Source organism: Rhinopithecus bieti, unplaced genomic scaffold, assembly GCF_001698545.2.
Source record: "Rhinopithecus bieti isolate Rb0 unplaced genomic scaffold, ASM169854v2 scaffold_9581, whole genome shotgun sequence".
In the NCBI taxonomy this organism is placed as follows: Eukaryota; Metazoa; Chordata; class Mammalia; order Primates; family Cercopithecidae; genus Rhinopithecus; species Rhinopithecus bieti.
This window is the reverse complement of record NW_016806413.1, coordinates 282,047-294,621: the sequence shown is the minus strand read 5'-3', so window position 1 is coordinate 294,621 and position 12,575 is coordinate 282,047. Positions and strand designations below refer to the sequence as shown.

General features: G+C 60.0%; 1 protein-coding gene across 5 annotated transcripts in view; it reads right to left on the bottom strand.

Annotated features, from left to right (window-relative positions):
• Positions 1 to 4,644: 4,644 nt before the first annotated feature.
• The window catches only part of TACC3 (transforming acidic coiled-coil containing protein 3), a 23,725-nt gene continuing 15,794 nt past the window's right edge, over positions 4,645 to 12,575 (bottom strand). For 4 of the 5 annotated variants that reach the window (XM_017876224.1, XM_017876226.1, XM_017876227.1 and 1 more), the window contains exons 9-16: positions 11,679 to 11,766; positions 11,304 to 11,420; positions 9,779 to 9,855; positions 9,591 to 9,634; positions 8,586 to 8,746; positions 5,203 to 5,309; positions 4,994 to 5,114; positions 4,645 to 4,878 (exon numbers count right to left, since the gene is read on the bottom strand). In XM_017876224.1, coding sequence (XP_017731713.1) covers positions 4,813 to 4,878; positions 4,994 to 5,114; positions 5,203 to 5,309; positions 8,586 to 8,746; positions 9,591 to 9,634; positions 9,779 to 9,855; positions 11,304 to 11,420; positions 11,679 to 11,766 — 781 coding nt within the window. In that variant the 3' untranslated portion in view covers positions 4,645 to 4,812. The remainder of the gene's footprint in view (positions 4,879 to 4,993; positions 5,115 to 5,202; positions 5,310 to 8,585; positions 8,747 to 9,590; positions 9,635 to 9,778; positions 9,856 to 11,303; positions 11,421 to 11,678; positions 11,767 to 12,575) is intronic. The other variant, XM_017876225.1, reaches the window with a different exon arrangement.

Below are 12,575 nucleotides of genomic sequence, written 5' to 3'. Positions count from 1 at the left end.
GGGGATGGGGACCGTGGGGCAGAGACTGTGGGGCAGAGGCTCCTTGAGCCTGGACAGTTGTTCCTTCATTCATTTGACACACCTGCAAACCATGTAGCCTCAGCCTGGTATTTGGAACCTGGCTGGGGCAGGCGCGTTGGAGGGGCTGTTTATTGGAGTCTGGTCCATGCCTGCAGAATTGTAGAGTTGGGCCCAGTGAGTACCGCTGGTGGTTCAGGCTGTAGAGGTGCCGTATCCCCAGCCACCCAGTCACAGGGTGTGTTCCCAGAACCCAGCTGGGCAGGGTTGGGTGGGGAGGGGGGTTGGGCCTTGCCAAGGCCCCCCTGTCCTGCAGTCCCCCTATCAGGCTAGGCCAGACCCTGAGCTAGCAATGGTGCCTGGTGTGCTGCCTCTAGCCCTGCATGGCCTGAAACCTCCCAGTCCCCAGCCCTGCCCTCCACAAACCTCCAGGGGTCTGATGAGTGTGCAGGGTCCAGGGAACAGAGGCGAGGCAAAGTTGCCATGGGGGACTGGTGGGGAGGGGGCTAGTGAGGAGGGGTGCATTGGGGAAGGGGAAGATGGGGAGGGGCCATGCTGAGGAGGAGGCAGGTGGGGAGAGGGTGTGGTGGGGAGGGGCACGTTGGGTGGGAGGGGGTGTGTTGGGGAGGGGGGCAGTGGGGGGGGGCACGTTGGGTGGGGAAGGGGCGCAGTGGGGAGGGGGTAGAGGCAGTGTAAGGAGGCGTGTGGGAGGGGCACATTGGGTGGAAGGGGCCGGTGGGAGGGGTGCAGTGGAAAGGGGTTATGGTGGGACGGGGGCCCAGGTGGGGAGGGGTCGTGGTGGGAGGGGGGGGGGTCAGGTGGGGGGGGGGCGCTGTGGGGAGGGGCAGGTTGGGAGGTCCTGTGGGGAGGCCTGGTGTGGGCCCAGGTGGCTCCTCTCGCCCCAGGGTGGGGGCCCCTCCCGGAGGCCTGTGCCCAGGCGGTAGGAACGGCCTGTCAGGAGTGCGGTCGCGCCGGGTCTGCTGAAGGGTCTCCGGTGGCCCAATGGCGCCCCCTGCAGGCTACTGGGGTCCAAAGGCTCAGGCAGGAGCCCCGGGAATTTGGTGTTCCCGCAGCTCCGGGGCAGCCAGGACGTACACGTTCCACCCCTCCAACCCAGGACACAGGCGGCACGCACACCTGCCACTTGAGCACACCCCAAGGAAGGCCTGGGCTCGGGCAGAAGCCCCTCCTTGGACCTCGTCCAGCCCCAGCCCGGTGGGGACAGGGCTTTTCCCCAACGTGCTCCAGCTTCCTGGGCGGCTGCTGGCCGGATCCTGCCCCTCACAGAGCTCCCTGAGAGAGACAAGAGATATGTGCTCGGCCCACCAGGGCAGCCTGGCGCCGGGGCTTAGTCCCCAGGTCTCTGGGGTCCTTCCCGGAAGGTGGAGTGATGGGTTGGAGGAGAGACCTCCGGCACCCACGTGGACTTGCAGGGACCCTCACTGGCGTGGACCTTGGGGCACCAAAAGGGGTCTGGGGTTCAGCCTGGGCTGGGGACAGCCCCTGAGTTCATGGGAGGGTGACCTGGGTCTGCCTGCGGGCCGGGTGAACTCCCTCCCGGGGCTCAGGTTGGCTAGGGCAGGGTGGGGGCTGCAGAGGGGTTGCCTGGCAGGGAACTTCCAGGCTGTGGTCAGCTTGTCCTGGCCTGTCTCCCTTCCCCCCAACCTCCTCTTCCATCCGGCCCTGTGGCTGGTGGACCCTGGAGAGCACATGGGGGCACGGGAGTGAGCTTGGAGGGGCAGCCCCACCGACCCTGTTGAAAAGGTCTTGACCAGCCCAGGGAGGCAGCTGCAGGTTCCACTCCTGGGTGGCCTTAGAGGAGTGGGGGTGCCCCCACAGACCTGGCTTCTCCACGTGGGGCTGAGCCCTGCACTCGCCTCGGGATTCGGATATTGGCTGCAGGGGGAGCTGGGCAGTGGGTGGGCATCAGGCTGGAGGGCTCCTGGGATGGTGGGGCTCATCCTGCCTGGGACCAGATGGCTTGCAGCACAGACACGTGTTTCCCCGGGTTCTGGAGGCGCCAAGTCCGCAATCAGGGTGCTGGCGGGTCAGTTCCTCCAAAATGTTCTCCCAGCCTGCTGCCTTCCCACAAGGACACTAATCCCAGCAGACCAGGGCCTCACCCTCACGGCACCATCTAACCCTCACCCCTCCCTCCAATGGGGCACGTTGGAGGGTGTTTCTGAGCCCTGCCCTGAGCTGTGGGAAGGGCAGAGCCCAGCGCTGCCTCCATGACTGTGCATGAGGACTCCCATGGAGGCAGCCCCCAGGACAGCTCCTGTTTCCTTGAGCCCCCCATCCTGGCGGGAGGCCCACAAGGTAACTGAGTGGATGTGCAGGGGGTCCGGGGCTGCGGAAGTCCGGGCCACGGCTGCGTGCCCAGCTCAGGTCATGTTTACCAGGCAGGCCAGTTCCAGGGCCCCCGCCCGGCCTCGCAGCCCTGAGTTAACTCAGGCTCCAGGATAAACACCCATTCAGCCACACAAGGCCCCTTTGTCCTGGGAGAGGCTCCCAGCCCAGGATGCTGCCTGGTGGCCGGTGTCCTCGGCGCGGCCCCAGGCCCGGCCGGGTGCCCTGACACGTCCAGCCGCCCTCCATGGCCTTCTCCGGGCAGGCTCCCGGCTTGGCTCAGAGAGGCCCCAGCGGGGGACAGGGCCCTGGGCAGCTGTTAGAGGAGCCAGAAGGCCAGACTGGCAGGGCTGAGTGAGGAGGAGGACCTGGCAGCTGCCTTGTGTCCTGAGACCTGCAGAGAGAGATGGGAGTCCTGTGGCCGGACGTGCCTGTGGGCAGTGGGGAGGCCGAGGCGGGCTGTGCTGCCCATGGGGCAGCTGGTGAGCTCTGGAGGCTCCAGGGCCCTTCTGCTCCCCCATATCCTCAACCCGAAGCAGGAGAGGGGGCCCCACACCCTGTGCTTGGCCCGCCTCCCCCAGCCAATGACCACTGGTCTGTGGGCCTCAGTTTCTTGTCTGTGAAGTGGGTCATGGCAGGCTCTCAGAGGCCCCTCAGCCAGGGATTGCACCCTATTATTACCCAGGCTCAGGGCTAAGATGGGGGTTGCTCCCCAGGGGGGAGGGGTGTGATGGTCCTGGGAGGCCAGTCAGGAGGTGCTGCAGGAACACAGGTGGGCTAAGGAGTGCGAGGGGAGTGGCCCCCAGCCCCCCTCCCGAGGCTGGCCCAGTCCCTGCTCCAGCCATGACTGGTCACGGCCCACTGTGGCTGTCTATCTCTGTGACAGGCTCCCTCCTCCAAATGTACTAAGAACAAACGCGCCCTCCTGCCCTTGGGGACACCCCACTGGCCACCCAGGCTGAAGTCCCCACTGGCTCCTCAGCCTCCCTGGTGGTTCATGCAGCTTCTTGGCACCGCAGCCCCGCCCCTTGAGGGTGTCACCCACTTGGTCCAGTCCCTGCGTGGCCCATGGCGGCAGTGACCCCTGGCGGCAGCTGGCGGTGTTGTTGCACCCACCTGAGGGCCAGTACTGGGGTGCTGCTCACCAGGGTAAGGCACAGACTTGCAGAGCCTTGGAAGCAGGTCCTGGGACTGCAACCCCCAGGCTCAGACACTACTGGGGCCAGATGACTGCAGCCGGATCTCAGTCATCTGGGTCCCTCCCTATGTGGGGAGCCCCACTCTGCACTGATGGGAGAAAACGGCTCTTCTGTTTGGCGTGATCTGCGCACAGCAGCAGCGACCCCTGGGAACAGGTTACAGCATCAACCCTTGGTCCTGCCCAGCCCCTCAGGAGACCCTGGCCCTCTGGCTGGTGCTGGGGTCCTAGGTGCCATGGTTGAACCCAGTGACCAGCATCTCTCAACTTGGTGCCCAGGGTTCCTGGGATGGCCCCGCTGGGCCGAGCCTCTGCCTGCCAGGAGGGCTCCTGGCACTGCCCTGGGCTCCAGTGCGCCTGTCCGAGTTGGAGCCCCGCAGGATGGGGTTGCGGGGTGAGGGCTGGGAAGGAAGCCCTGCCATGTGGAGACAGAGCTTCTGCAGGGAAACCTGTTTTGCTCTGAAGCCTCCATGCCCCTGAGGATGACGGGGGCTGAGCAGCTGCACCTGCAGGGGCCTCCCTCCACACCCACACCTAGGTGAGCGCTCAGGTAGCTGCGGTTGCAGGCTCACCAGGTCGGCACCAGAATCAGAGCCACCAGCACGCATGCCTGGCTGTTCATGGTTTTTGTTTTATATGAAAACTTCCCCATCTCTACTAAAAATACAAAAAATTACCCAGGCGTGGTGGCAGGTGCCTGTAGTCCCAGCTACTCGGGAGGCTGAAGAATGGCGTGAACCCGGGAGGCGGAGCTTGCAGAGAGCCAAAATCGTGCCACTGTACTCCAGTCTCGGCTACAGAGCAAGACTCCATCTCAAACAACAACAACAACTTGAGTCAATTTGGACTTCGATGTGTGTACCTGAGGCCACAACCATGTAGCCAACCCGAGGTGGCTGGGGCAGACTGGGCAGACCTGAGCTTCCTCCAGTCACTGGCTGTCCCTGCCCTCAGCAGGGCAGCCTGAGCCTGGGGCAGGGACCAAGTGGCCAGCTCTGAGGGAAAGGGACGGCGCCTGCAGACGGGCTCAGCCTCAGGCCAGAGCTGGGAAGCCTTTGCTTCATCAAAACCAGAGCGGCTTCAGGGTTTAAACTGAAAGGAAACTTTTATTTAGTCATCTTTTCAAAGCAATCTAGTTAAAAAAAAAAAAAAAAGTTGAAGACAAGACAGAAAAAAGAACACGACACCTAAGAGAATCAGACAAGACGACGGGCAGGAGCAGGGGCGGGACAGCAGCTCCCGGGAGGTCAGATCTTCTCCATCTTGGAGATGAGGTCGTCGCAGATCCTGGTCAGCTCCTCATTCTCTTTAGTCTGGAGGAGGAAGATGAGTTGCGGGGCTTCTCCCTGCCTGGAGGGAGCGGCAGGCCCAAGGGCCTTCTAGAAGGTGCTGTCAGCCGGCCCCGTGAGCTGGGCTTCCCGCACCCACCTTCTGCTCCACTGTCTTCTCCAGCGACTGGATCCGCATCTGCTCCTTCCTCAAGCTGGCCTGGAGGGCCAACGCTTCCGCCTGGGCCTTGCTTCGGACTTGGGCGATCTCCTCATTTGCCCTGGAAGGGTAGGGGCAGAGCGGAGGCTGAGCTGGGGCCCAGGTGCTCAGACTCTCCCTCCAGGGTGGGGGCCTCGCCCAGCACTTACAGCTGCAGCTTCTCCTCCGCATGGGCCTTCAGGGCTTGGTACCTCTGGCCTTCCTGGGTGATCCTCACCAGGTAATCCTCCACACACTTCTTCAGTGACTCTTCGTTCTAGGAAGGGGCAGGCATTAGCTGTGGGTACCATGCCATCTGCTGGAGAGTACCCAGGCTTGGTGACTGGGACATGCAGACCCTCAAGGCTATCTGGGGCATCAGTCATGAGGCAGTACCTCCCGTTTTCCTTGTGGAAAAAGCCCCTCCACACAAGTTCCCAGCTCACTCCCTCTGGAAGTTCAGGACAGCCCTGGCTCTCCACCCTCTGAGACGCCAGGCCTGAACCTGGTGCCCTCACGGCTGCACCCCCTCCTGCCACACCTGTAGCTTCTGCTGGCACCAAGTGCTGCTGGAAAGTGGGATGCACCTGGGACCACTGACAGCCCAGCCCCTCCCCCTCTGGAGGTGGACCCGGTGCTTTGGGAACAGGCAGGGGAGGCCAGCAGGAGCCACATGGTTACCCAGACCTGCCTGCTCCCCACAGCTCTGGGGGCACCTTCCGCTCAGTGACTGAGAAGCCCCAACTGAGGGGCTCCTGGGCTCCCGAGTGGCCTCTGCTTGGGGAAGACTCAGCCCACCTGCCCTCTTCCTGCAGTGCCCCCAGCAGCCTCACAGCCCAGCCATCCCCACTCCTCTGCTGCAGCCCTGTATCCCAGGAGCACCCACCCAGCATGCAGCCCACAGTGTCCTGCGGAGGTCACACCTCCTGGAAACCCACAGCCGTGTTTCTCTGCTGTGGAAAATTCCCAACAGTGTCTGTCTGGGAGGTGCCAGCCGAAAGCGCTCACGTCTGCACAGGTCAAGCCTCCCGCCACAGCGGCGTCTCTCCCTCTGGCTCTGGGGGCTGCCGTCCGCACATTGGCTCCCAGCTCACCCTGCTTCCCTCATTTGACCTGTACCCTCTGAACTGTTAACTTTGTTAACTGTGAACCTGTTATAAATTTCCATTTGGTTCTTTTCTAGTTTTTTTTTTTTTTTTTTTTTTTTGAGACTGAGTCTCGCTCTATCGCCAGCCTGGAGTGCGATGGCGTGATCTCGGCTCACTGCAGCCTCCACCTCCCAATTCTCCTGCCTCAGTCTCCCGAGTAGCTGGGGCTACAGGTGCCTGCCACCATGCCCAGCTAATGTTTGTATTTTCAGTACAGACAGGGTTTCACCATGTTGGCCAGGATGGTCTTGAACTCCTGACCTCGTGATCCTCCTGCCTTGGCCTCCCAAAGTGCTGGGATTACAGGCATAAGCCGGCCTGGTTCTTCCGTAGTTTTTGTTTTTTAGAGTCTCGTTCTGTGGCCCAGGCTGGAGTGCAGTGGCGCAATCTTGGGTCACTGCAACCTCCGCCTACCGGGTGCAAGTGATGATCATGCCTCAACCTCCTGAGGAGCTGGGACTACAGGCCTGCACCACCATGCCCCACTAATTTTTTTTTTTTTTTTTTTGAGATGGAGTCTTGCTCTGTTGCCCAGGCTGGAGTGCAATAGTGCGGTATCGGCTCACTGCAATCTCTGCCTCCCAGGTTCAAGTGATTCTCCTGCCTCAGCCTCCCGAGTAGCTTAAACTACAGATGAATGCCACCATGCCTACCTAGCTAATTTTTGTATTTTTAGTATAGATGAGGTTTCACCATATTGGTCAGGCTGGTCTTGAACTCCTGACAGGTGATCCACTTGCCTTGGTCTCCCAAAGTGCTGGGAATACAGGCATGAGCCACCTTGCCCAGCCCAATTTTTGTATTTTTAGGAGACGGGGTTTCACCATGTTGGCCAGGCTAGTCTCGAACTCCTGACCTCAAGTGATCTGCCTGTCTTGGCCTCCCAAAGGGGATTCTTTTCTAGTTTCAAGGTCTCTACTGAAGCAATACTCTTTCGAACACAGAAGGCAATTACTTTAAACTCTGCACTGGGTCCTCCGAGATGGGATTAGATGTGCAAAGAAGCCTCCATGAGAAAGTGGGGAGGTGGCCAGTGGGAGCTGAGGCACAGGCCCGCCCCGAGGAGAGGCAAGGCCAAGGCAGCTGCTCACACCACAGCCCAACCTGAGGGAAGGTCAGCAAAGCCACTGTGTCCTCAAGTCAGCAGCCTCTCCAAGCATCTGTACTGGGCCAGACTATTGCACTCTGCTGCCTCAAGGCCCTTCCCATCTGCTCCCTGCAGATCTGGGGCACTACCTGCTGGTGCCACCTCCAACGTCTGGGGCTTCCGTGGGTCTATCAACAGTTTTCTTTTTTTTTTTTTTTTTAATTTTAGAGATGGGGGTCTTGGTCTATTGCCCAGGCTGGAGTGCAGTGATACAATTGTGGCTCACTGCAGCCTCCATCTCCCGGACTCAAACGATCCTCCCACCTCAGCCTCCCGAGTAGCTGGGACCACAGGCATATATCACCATGCCTCATTCTATTAACAGGTCAGATTTTCACTCATGTTTCCTGTTCCTTTCACTCTTGGTTATTCTGTGCCAGACACTAATTTAAAACTCTGTAGCAGCAATTTAAAGCGTTAAGATACCTCCTTCCATAGAGTATTCAGGCTTGCTTCTCTTAGGCAGCTGGGCCCCAGCCACTGACACCTACCTGACTTCAGGACTGAGATGAGGTGTGGATGAGCCAGGCCCTGCAAGGGCCACTGTAATAGTTTAGTCTGACTCCCAGGGGACCCATCTGGTGTCCCCAACCCCTTGCACCAATGGTGACAGCCCCTCTTCCAGCCGCACCCGCAGGTCCAGCTCCTCTACAGGAGACACTGAGCACCTCCGCTCCAACACTACTGCTGTGGGCAGAACCCTCTGGCGGCCTCGCAGGTACCTTCCAGGCCTGCTCTGGGCAGATGGATGGCCCAGACGTCCCTCCTTCCAGCAAGCACATGGGCCTTGCCCAGCACAGAAGGTGGAGGGCGCTCAGAGTCCTATGGCCAGGAGGACGCCAGGGTGACCCTGCATAGCCGTGACCACCTTTCTGTGGGCCTCCTGCCTTGGATACTGCATGCCCTGGGTCCCCAACCCTTGGGACCCAAGGGCTTAGACAGCCCAGGCTTGACGCCCTTTCCGAAGTGCTCCAGGCCCCGGTGCACCAGCACTGTCTCAAATCTCATAGGTGTTTGATCATAGCCGAGTCGTCTTTCACGTAACAGCAGAGCTCACTCTGCCTCCCACCACCCTCAGCTGCCTCGCAAACCGCCTGTGACTCCTGCACCCTGTCTCATTCACAGGTCATCCCACGCCCCCATGGCAAGGGGAGGCTTGGCCAAGGACCAAGGTGCAAACAGCAGCTGGTAGCTCCGCTGGCTTGGACCACGAGCCCAGCAGCCTCCGAGGCGAGGACACCAGGGCGGGGGGACATACCTTGCGGTAGCCGTCGATCACCTCCTTCTGCTTCTCAAAACGCTTGAAGAGGTCGGAGAAGGACTTCTCCATGGAATTCAGGTCTGTAGTAAGTTGGTCTTTTTCTTTTAGAACTTTCTGGATTTCAGCTTTGGCAAGTTCCTTCTGTTTCTGAACTTCCTCTTGAGAAAAGAAAAACAAACGTTCAGGATGAGGAGGCAACCGAGACGCTGGGTGCCAGAGACGGCCCAAGGAGTGAGGCAAGGTGCTTGAGTGCCAGGAGGAGAGGTGGGCAGTGGGTGTGAGCCTCAGTAGGGCAATGAGCCCCTCCACCCGGGTCTTCCTAGGCCGGAAGCAAGGCCCAGAAAACAGCTGTTTCCTCCACATCAGATCCATAGAGAACTGGAGCCTGGGCCAGGGCCCAGCAACAGAGGTCCCCGAAGAGAGGCGACGCCCAACATCCTAGAGCCCAGGGTGAGGCCTGGGAGCCGGTATGGCGAACTCCAGGCTGTGGGTCGTGCTGTCGTGGTGATCCTGCAGGGACTGCAAGGGCCAGGCAGTCACCTGTCCCCAGCTGACACTCAGCCTAAGACAGATCCCCACCGTAGCACCTCTAGGAGCCCAGGCTTTTGGGAGGCCAGGTGAGGCCTGGTGTTCCTGTCCTGCCAGACACCTACAGAAGCTGCTGCTAGACACAGCCACATGGTGAGGGCAGGGTGGAGTGGGGCAGGCCATGCGGGACAGGCTCTGCTCCCACCACAGCCCTACTGCTAGCTCAGCATCTGCACAACGTTGGGGCCTGACAAGTGCTGGCTCTGTGGGAGCCACCAGCCTCACTACCAGCAATTCCCCACAACCTGGCTCAGTGGTTCCACGGCTGGGCCCATGTTGAGGGGACTCGTGTGTTAGGAAGAGGGGCCTCAGGAGGGTGCGGCCCTAGGCAGAGTACGGGGCAGGGCCAGGGCCACGGTGGGGCACAGGCAGCTCCTCCTGGAGGTGGGTGCCCTCGGCGGCCCGGGAACTCACCCATGGCCTGGTACACGACCTCTTCAAACCTGTCCATGATTTTCCTGTGGGAGGAGAGCAGACACACAGCCATGGCCTCGGGTGGCCAGCGGTCCCAGGCCAGGTGGGGATGCAGATGGGGACAGGGATGGGGAGGACAGGGATGGGGAGGACAGGGATGGGGAGGACAGGAAGCGGAGCCTCCTTACCCCAGCTCCAGGTTCTTCCCGTGGAGCTCCTCACACCTGCTCCTCAGCTCCCGGTTCTCCTCCTGTGTAGCCTTTACCTGCTCGGGCCACACCCAAGTGAGCAGGCAGGCGGGCCAGACTGACCCTCCCAAGACCTCCCCACAGGATGGGGACACCCGAGGTCCTTGGAGCTACGTCCCAGAGCCACAGTTCCATGTAGCGCTTCTAGTGGGACCCTGGGAAACCCGTTGAGGCCAAGGTTGCTGCTCCACATGCACTCGACTGCTGGGGGCAGGAGGCGTGGGGCTGTGGGCTGTGATCCTGGGTGAAACCAGCAGGCACCCAACAGGTGTGTATCCCTGCACCCACCCCTGCAGCCCAGTGGCAGACACCAGAGGTCCTAAGTGTTAAATATAGTGAACCCCAAGTTTCTCTTCAAAGAATCAGTATGTTAGTATGTTCAGATCTTTTCTTTTTTTTTTTTGATACGGAGTCTTGCTCTGCTGCCCAGGTTGGAGTGCAGTGGCGCGATCTCCGCTCACTACAGCAGAAGGGGCTACCTACATCAGGAATAAGAACCCCTTCCCCTCCCTTGTTCAAGTGTGCTCTTGCCACTGTTCCATCTGCGAGGGGCACCCTTTCTGCAGAAAATGAAAACTGCCTTGCTGAGAAAATTAAAGTTATATTCGAGTGCTCATTCTTTGTGGCACCAGGGAACAAGCATTTTGCATTTCTAACATAAATTACATGCAGGGGCCACCTGCCCCTGGAGTCCAGGCCTACAGAGGAGGGGGCTGGCCACGCTGTGGTCCCCAGCCCTGCTATTGGGTTCCTCGCATGGGCTCTGACACAGGGAGGGGGTTGTTGGGGAACTGAGTCAGGGCCACATCACATCGCAGTTGGGGCCACTGTGAGCAACACTGGTGTGGATGTCGGGGCTTGAACCCAGCCCTGCCAGCCGGCCTCTGGAGCCACCCTGTCCCCACCTCCCTGGGGACTGTCTGGTGGCAGTAGCTCACAGTGGTGCCTGCAGACACCCAGCCCCTTTGCGTTCCTACAGCTCTCTTACGGACAATTTAGGCCTGGAGTTCGAACAGGCTGAAGCCTGGCACGTGCAGTGAGGACAGAGGGAGACAAGGCAGGTGACCTCAGATGTGGGGCGGGTGAAGATGGAGCTTCCTAACCTGCCAGGAGATGCGGCTGGACTTGTGGGAGGGCAGCAGGAAAGGGGCACCACTTGGGTTTACATCAGCGAGAACCAAACTCACTGCTGCAAGGCCGCCGGAGGTGAACATTGCACCCAGGCCACAGAGTCCTGGGGAACCTGCTGGTGGGCAGCTGACTGCGGGGACACTGGGTGGAAGCCTGGAACCTCAGCAACCTAGGCAGCAGTGACAGGCCAGGGGCTGGCAGCTCTCTGCAATTCCACCCTGACCAGCAAGGGCAGGGATGGCAGGGATGGCTGGTCAGGCTGTTGGGACCCCACCCGTGCCCACTGTTGGCCAAGCCCCAGAGTGGCCTGCAGGTTCTGTGGAATAGCCACTACCTTCGTCCTTACCGCTGCATCCAGGTCCTTCTGGCTGTACTGGAGCAGGTCCACTATAGGCCCGGTGGACAGGGGTGGGCCCCCAGGTGCGGGGACACCTGGAGGTGGGCCTGGCACCTGCAGGAGATGGGGATGAACCAGGAACCCATTTTGCCCTTGCCTCCTCTTGCCTGTGACCTGGCGTGGGGGAGGAAAGGCCCACGCAGGCGAAGAGGCTCAGACAGCGTGGCGAGGGACCTGCGACAGCACCGTGGCCCCATGCCCCTAATGGAGCCAAAGGCTTCAGACCCCCAGGAACAGAAAACATAGACCCTTACAACAACTCCTTTCCGCAGACCACAGACAAGACAGTTCAAGAAGGACTGAAGGACTTACAAGAATGTCCAGTGCTCCCAAGAAATCGAGCTCCACAAGCCTGGCCTCCCGCGGACTTCCTGAGGAAGGCTCCTTGGCACCGTGCGTGCTGTCACCAAGCAGAGGCGGCCTCAGTCACTCAGCTCCTCCCAGTATTGAGCAGGATACAGAGGACCATGTGGACAAGCTAACCAGGCTCTTTGCTTTTTAGTTTAAAACCACTCAAGTCAGGGTCGTGGTAGAAAATGCAGACCTGCATCCAGCAGGCCTGGCCTCTCTGCTGCCCCATGCCCCCTTCCCTCACCTGCCTGTCCCACGTGGCTGCTCGTCCTTCTGGAGAGCACGGTGACACTTCGTGACCCACTGCAGGCTGAGTGGAGCTGGTGCTGCCTCATCAGGGGGCTGCTCGCAGCTCAGAGGCTCACTTTTTTTTTTTCCTTCTTTTGAGACAGGGTCTCACTCTGTCCCCCAGATTGGAATAAAGTGGCACGATCTCGGCTCACCACAGCCTCTGCCTCCCAGGCTCAAGGGATTCTCCTTCCTCAGCTTCTCAAGTAGCTGGGATTACAGGTGCCCACCACCTCGCCTGGCTAATTTTTGTATTTTCAGTAGAGATGGGGTTTCACTACGTTAGCCAGGCTGGTCTCGAACTCCTGACCTCTAGTGATCCACCTGCCAGGGCCTCCCAAAGGGTGCAATTACAGGCGTGAGCCACTGCGCCCGGCCATGTGTTGGGATTCGAAAGCTACACAGCCTCTGTCACACTACTCAGTTCTGCCCTTATAGTGTGAAAGTTGCCAGTTTGCAAAGGAATGGGCATGGCTCTGTGACAATAAAACTTTATTTACACAAACAGGCAGCGGCCAAGTCTGGCCCACAGGTGATAGTTTGCTGACCTTTTTTTTTTTTTTTTTTTTT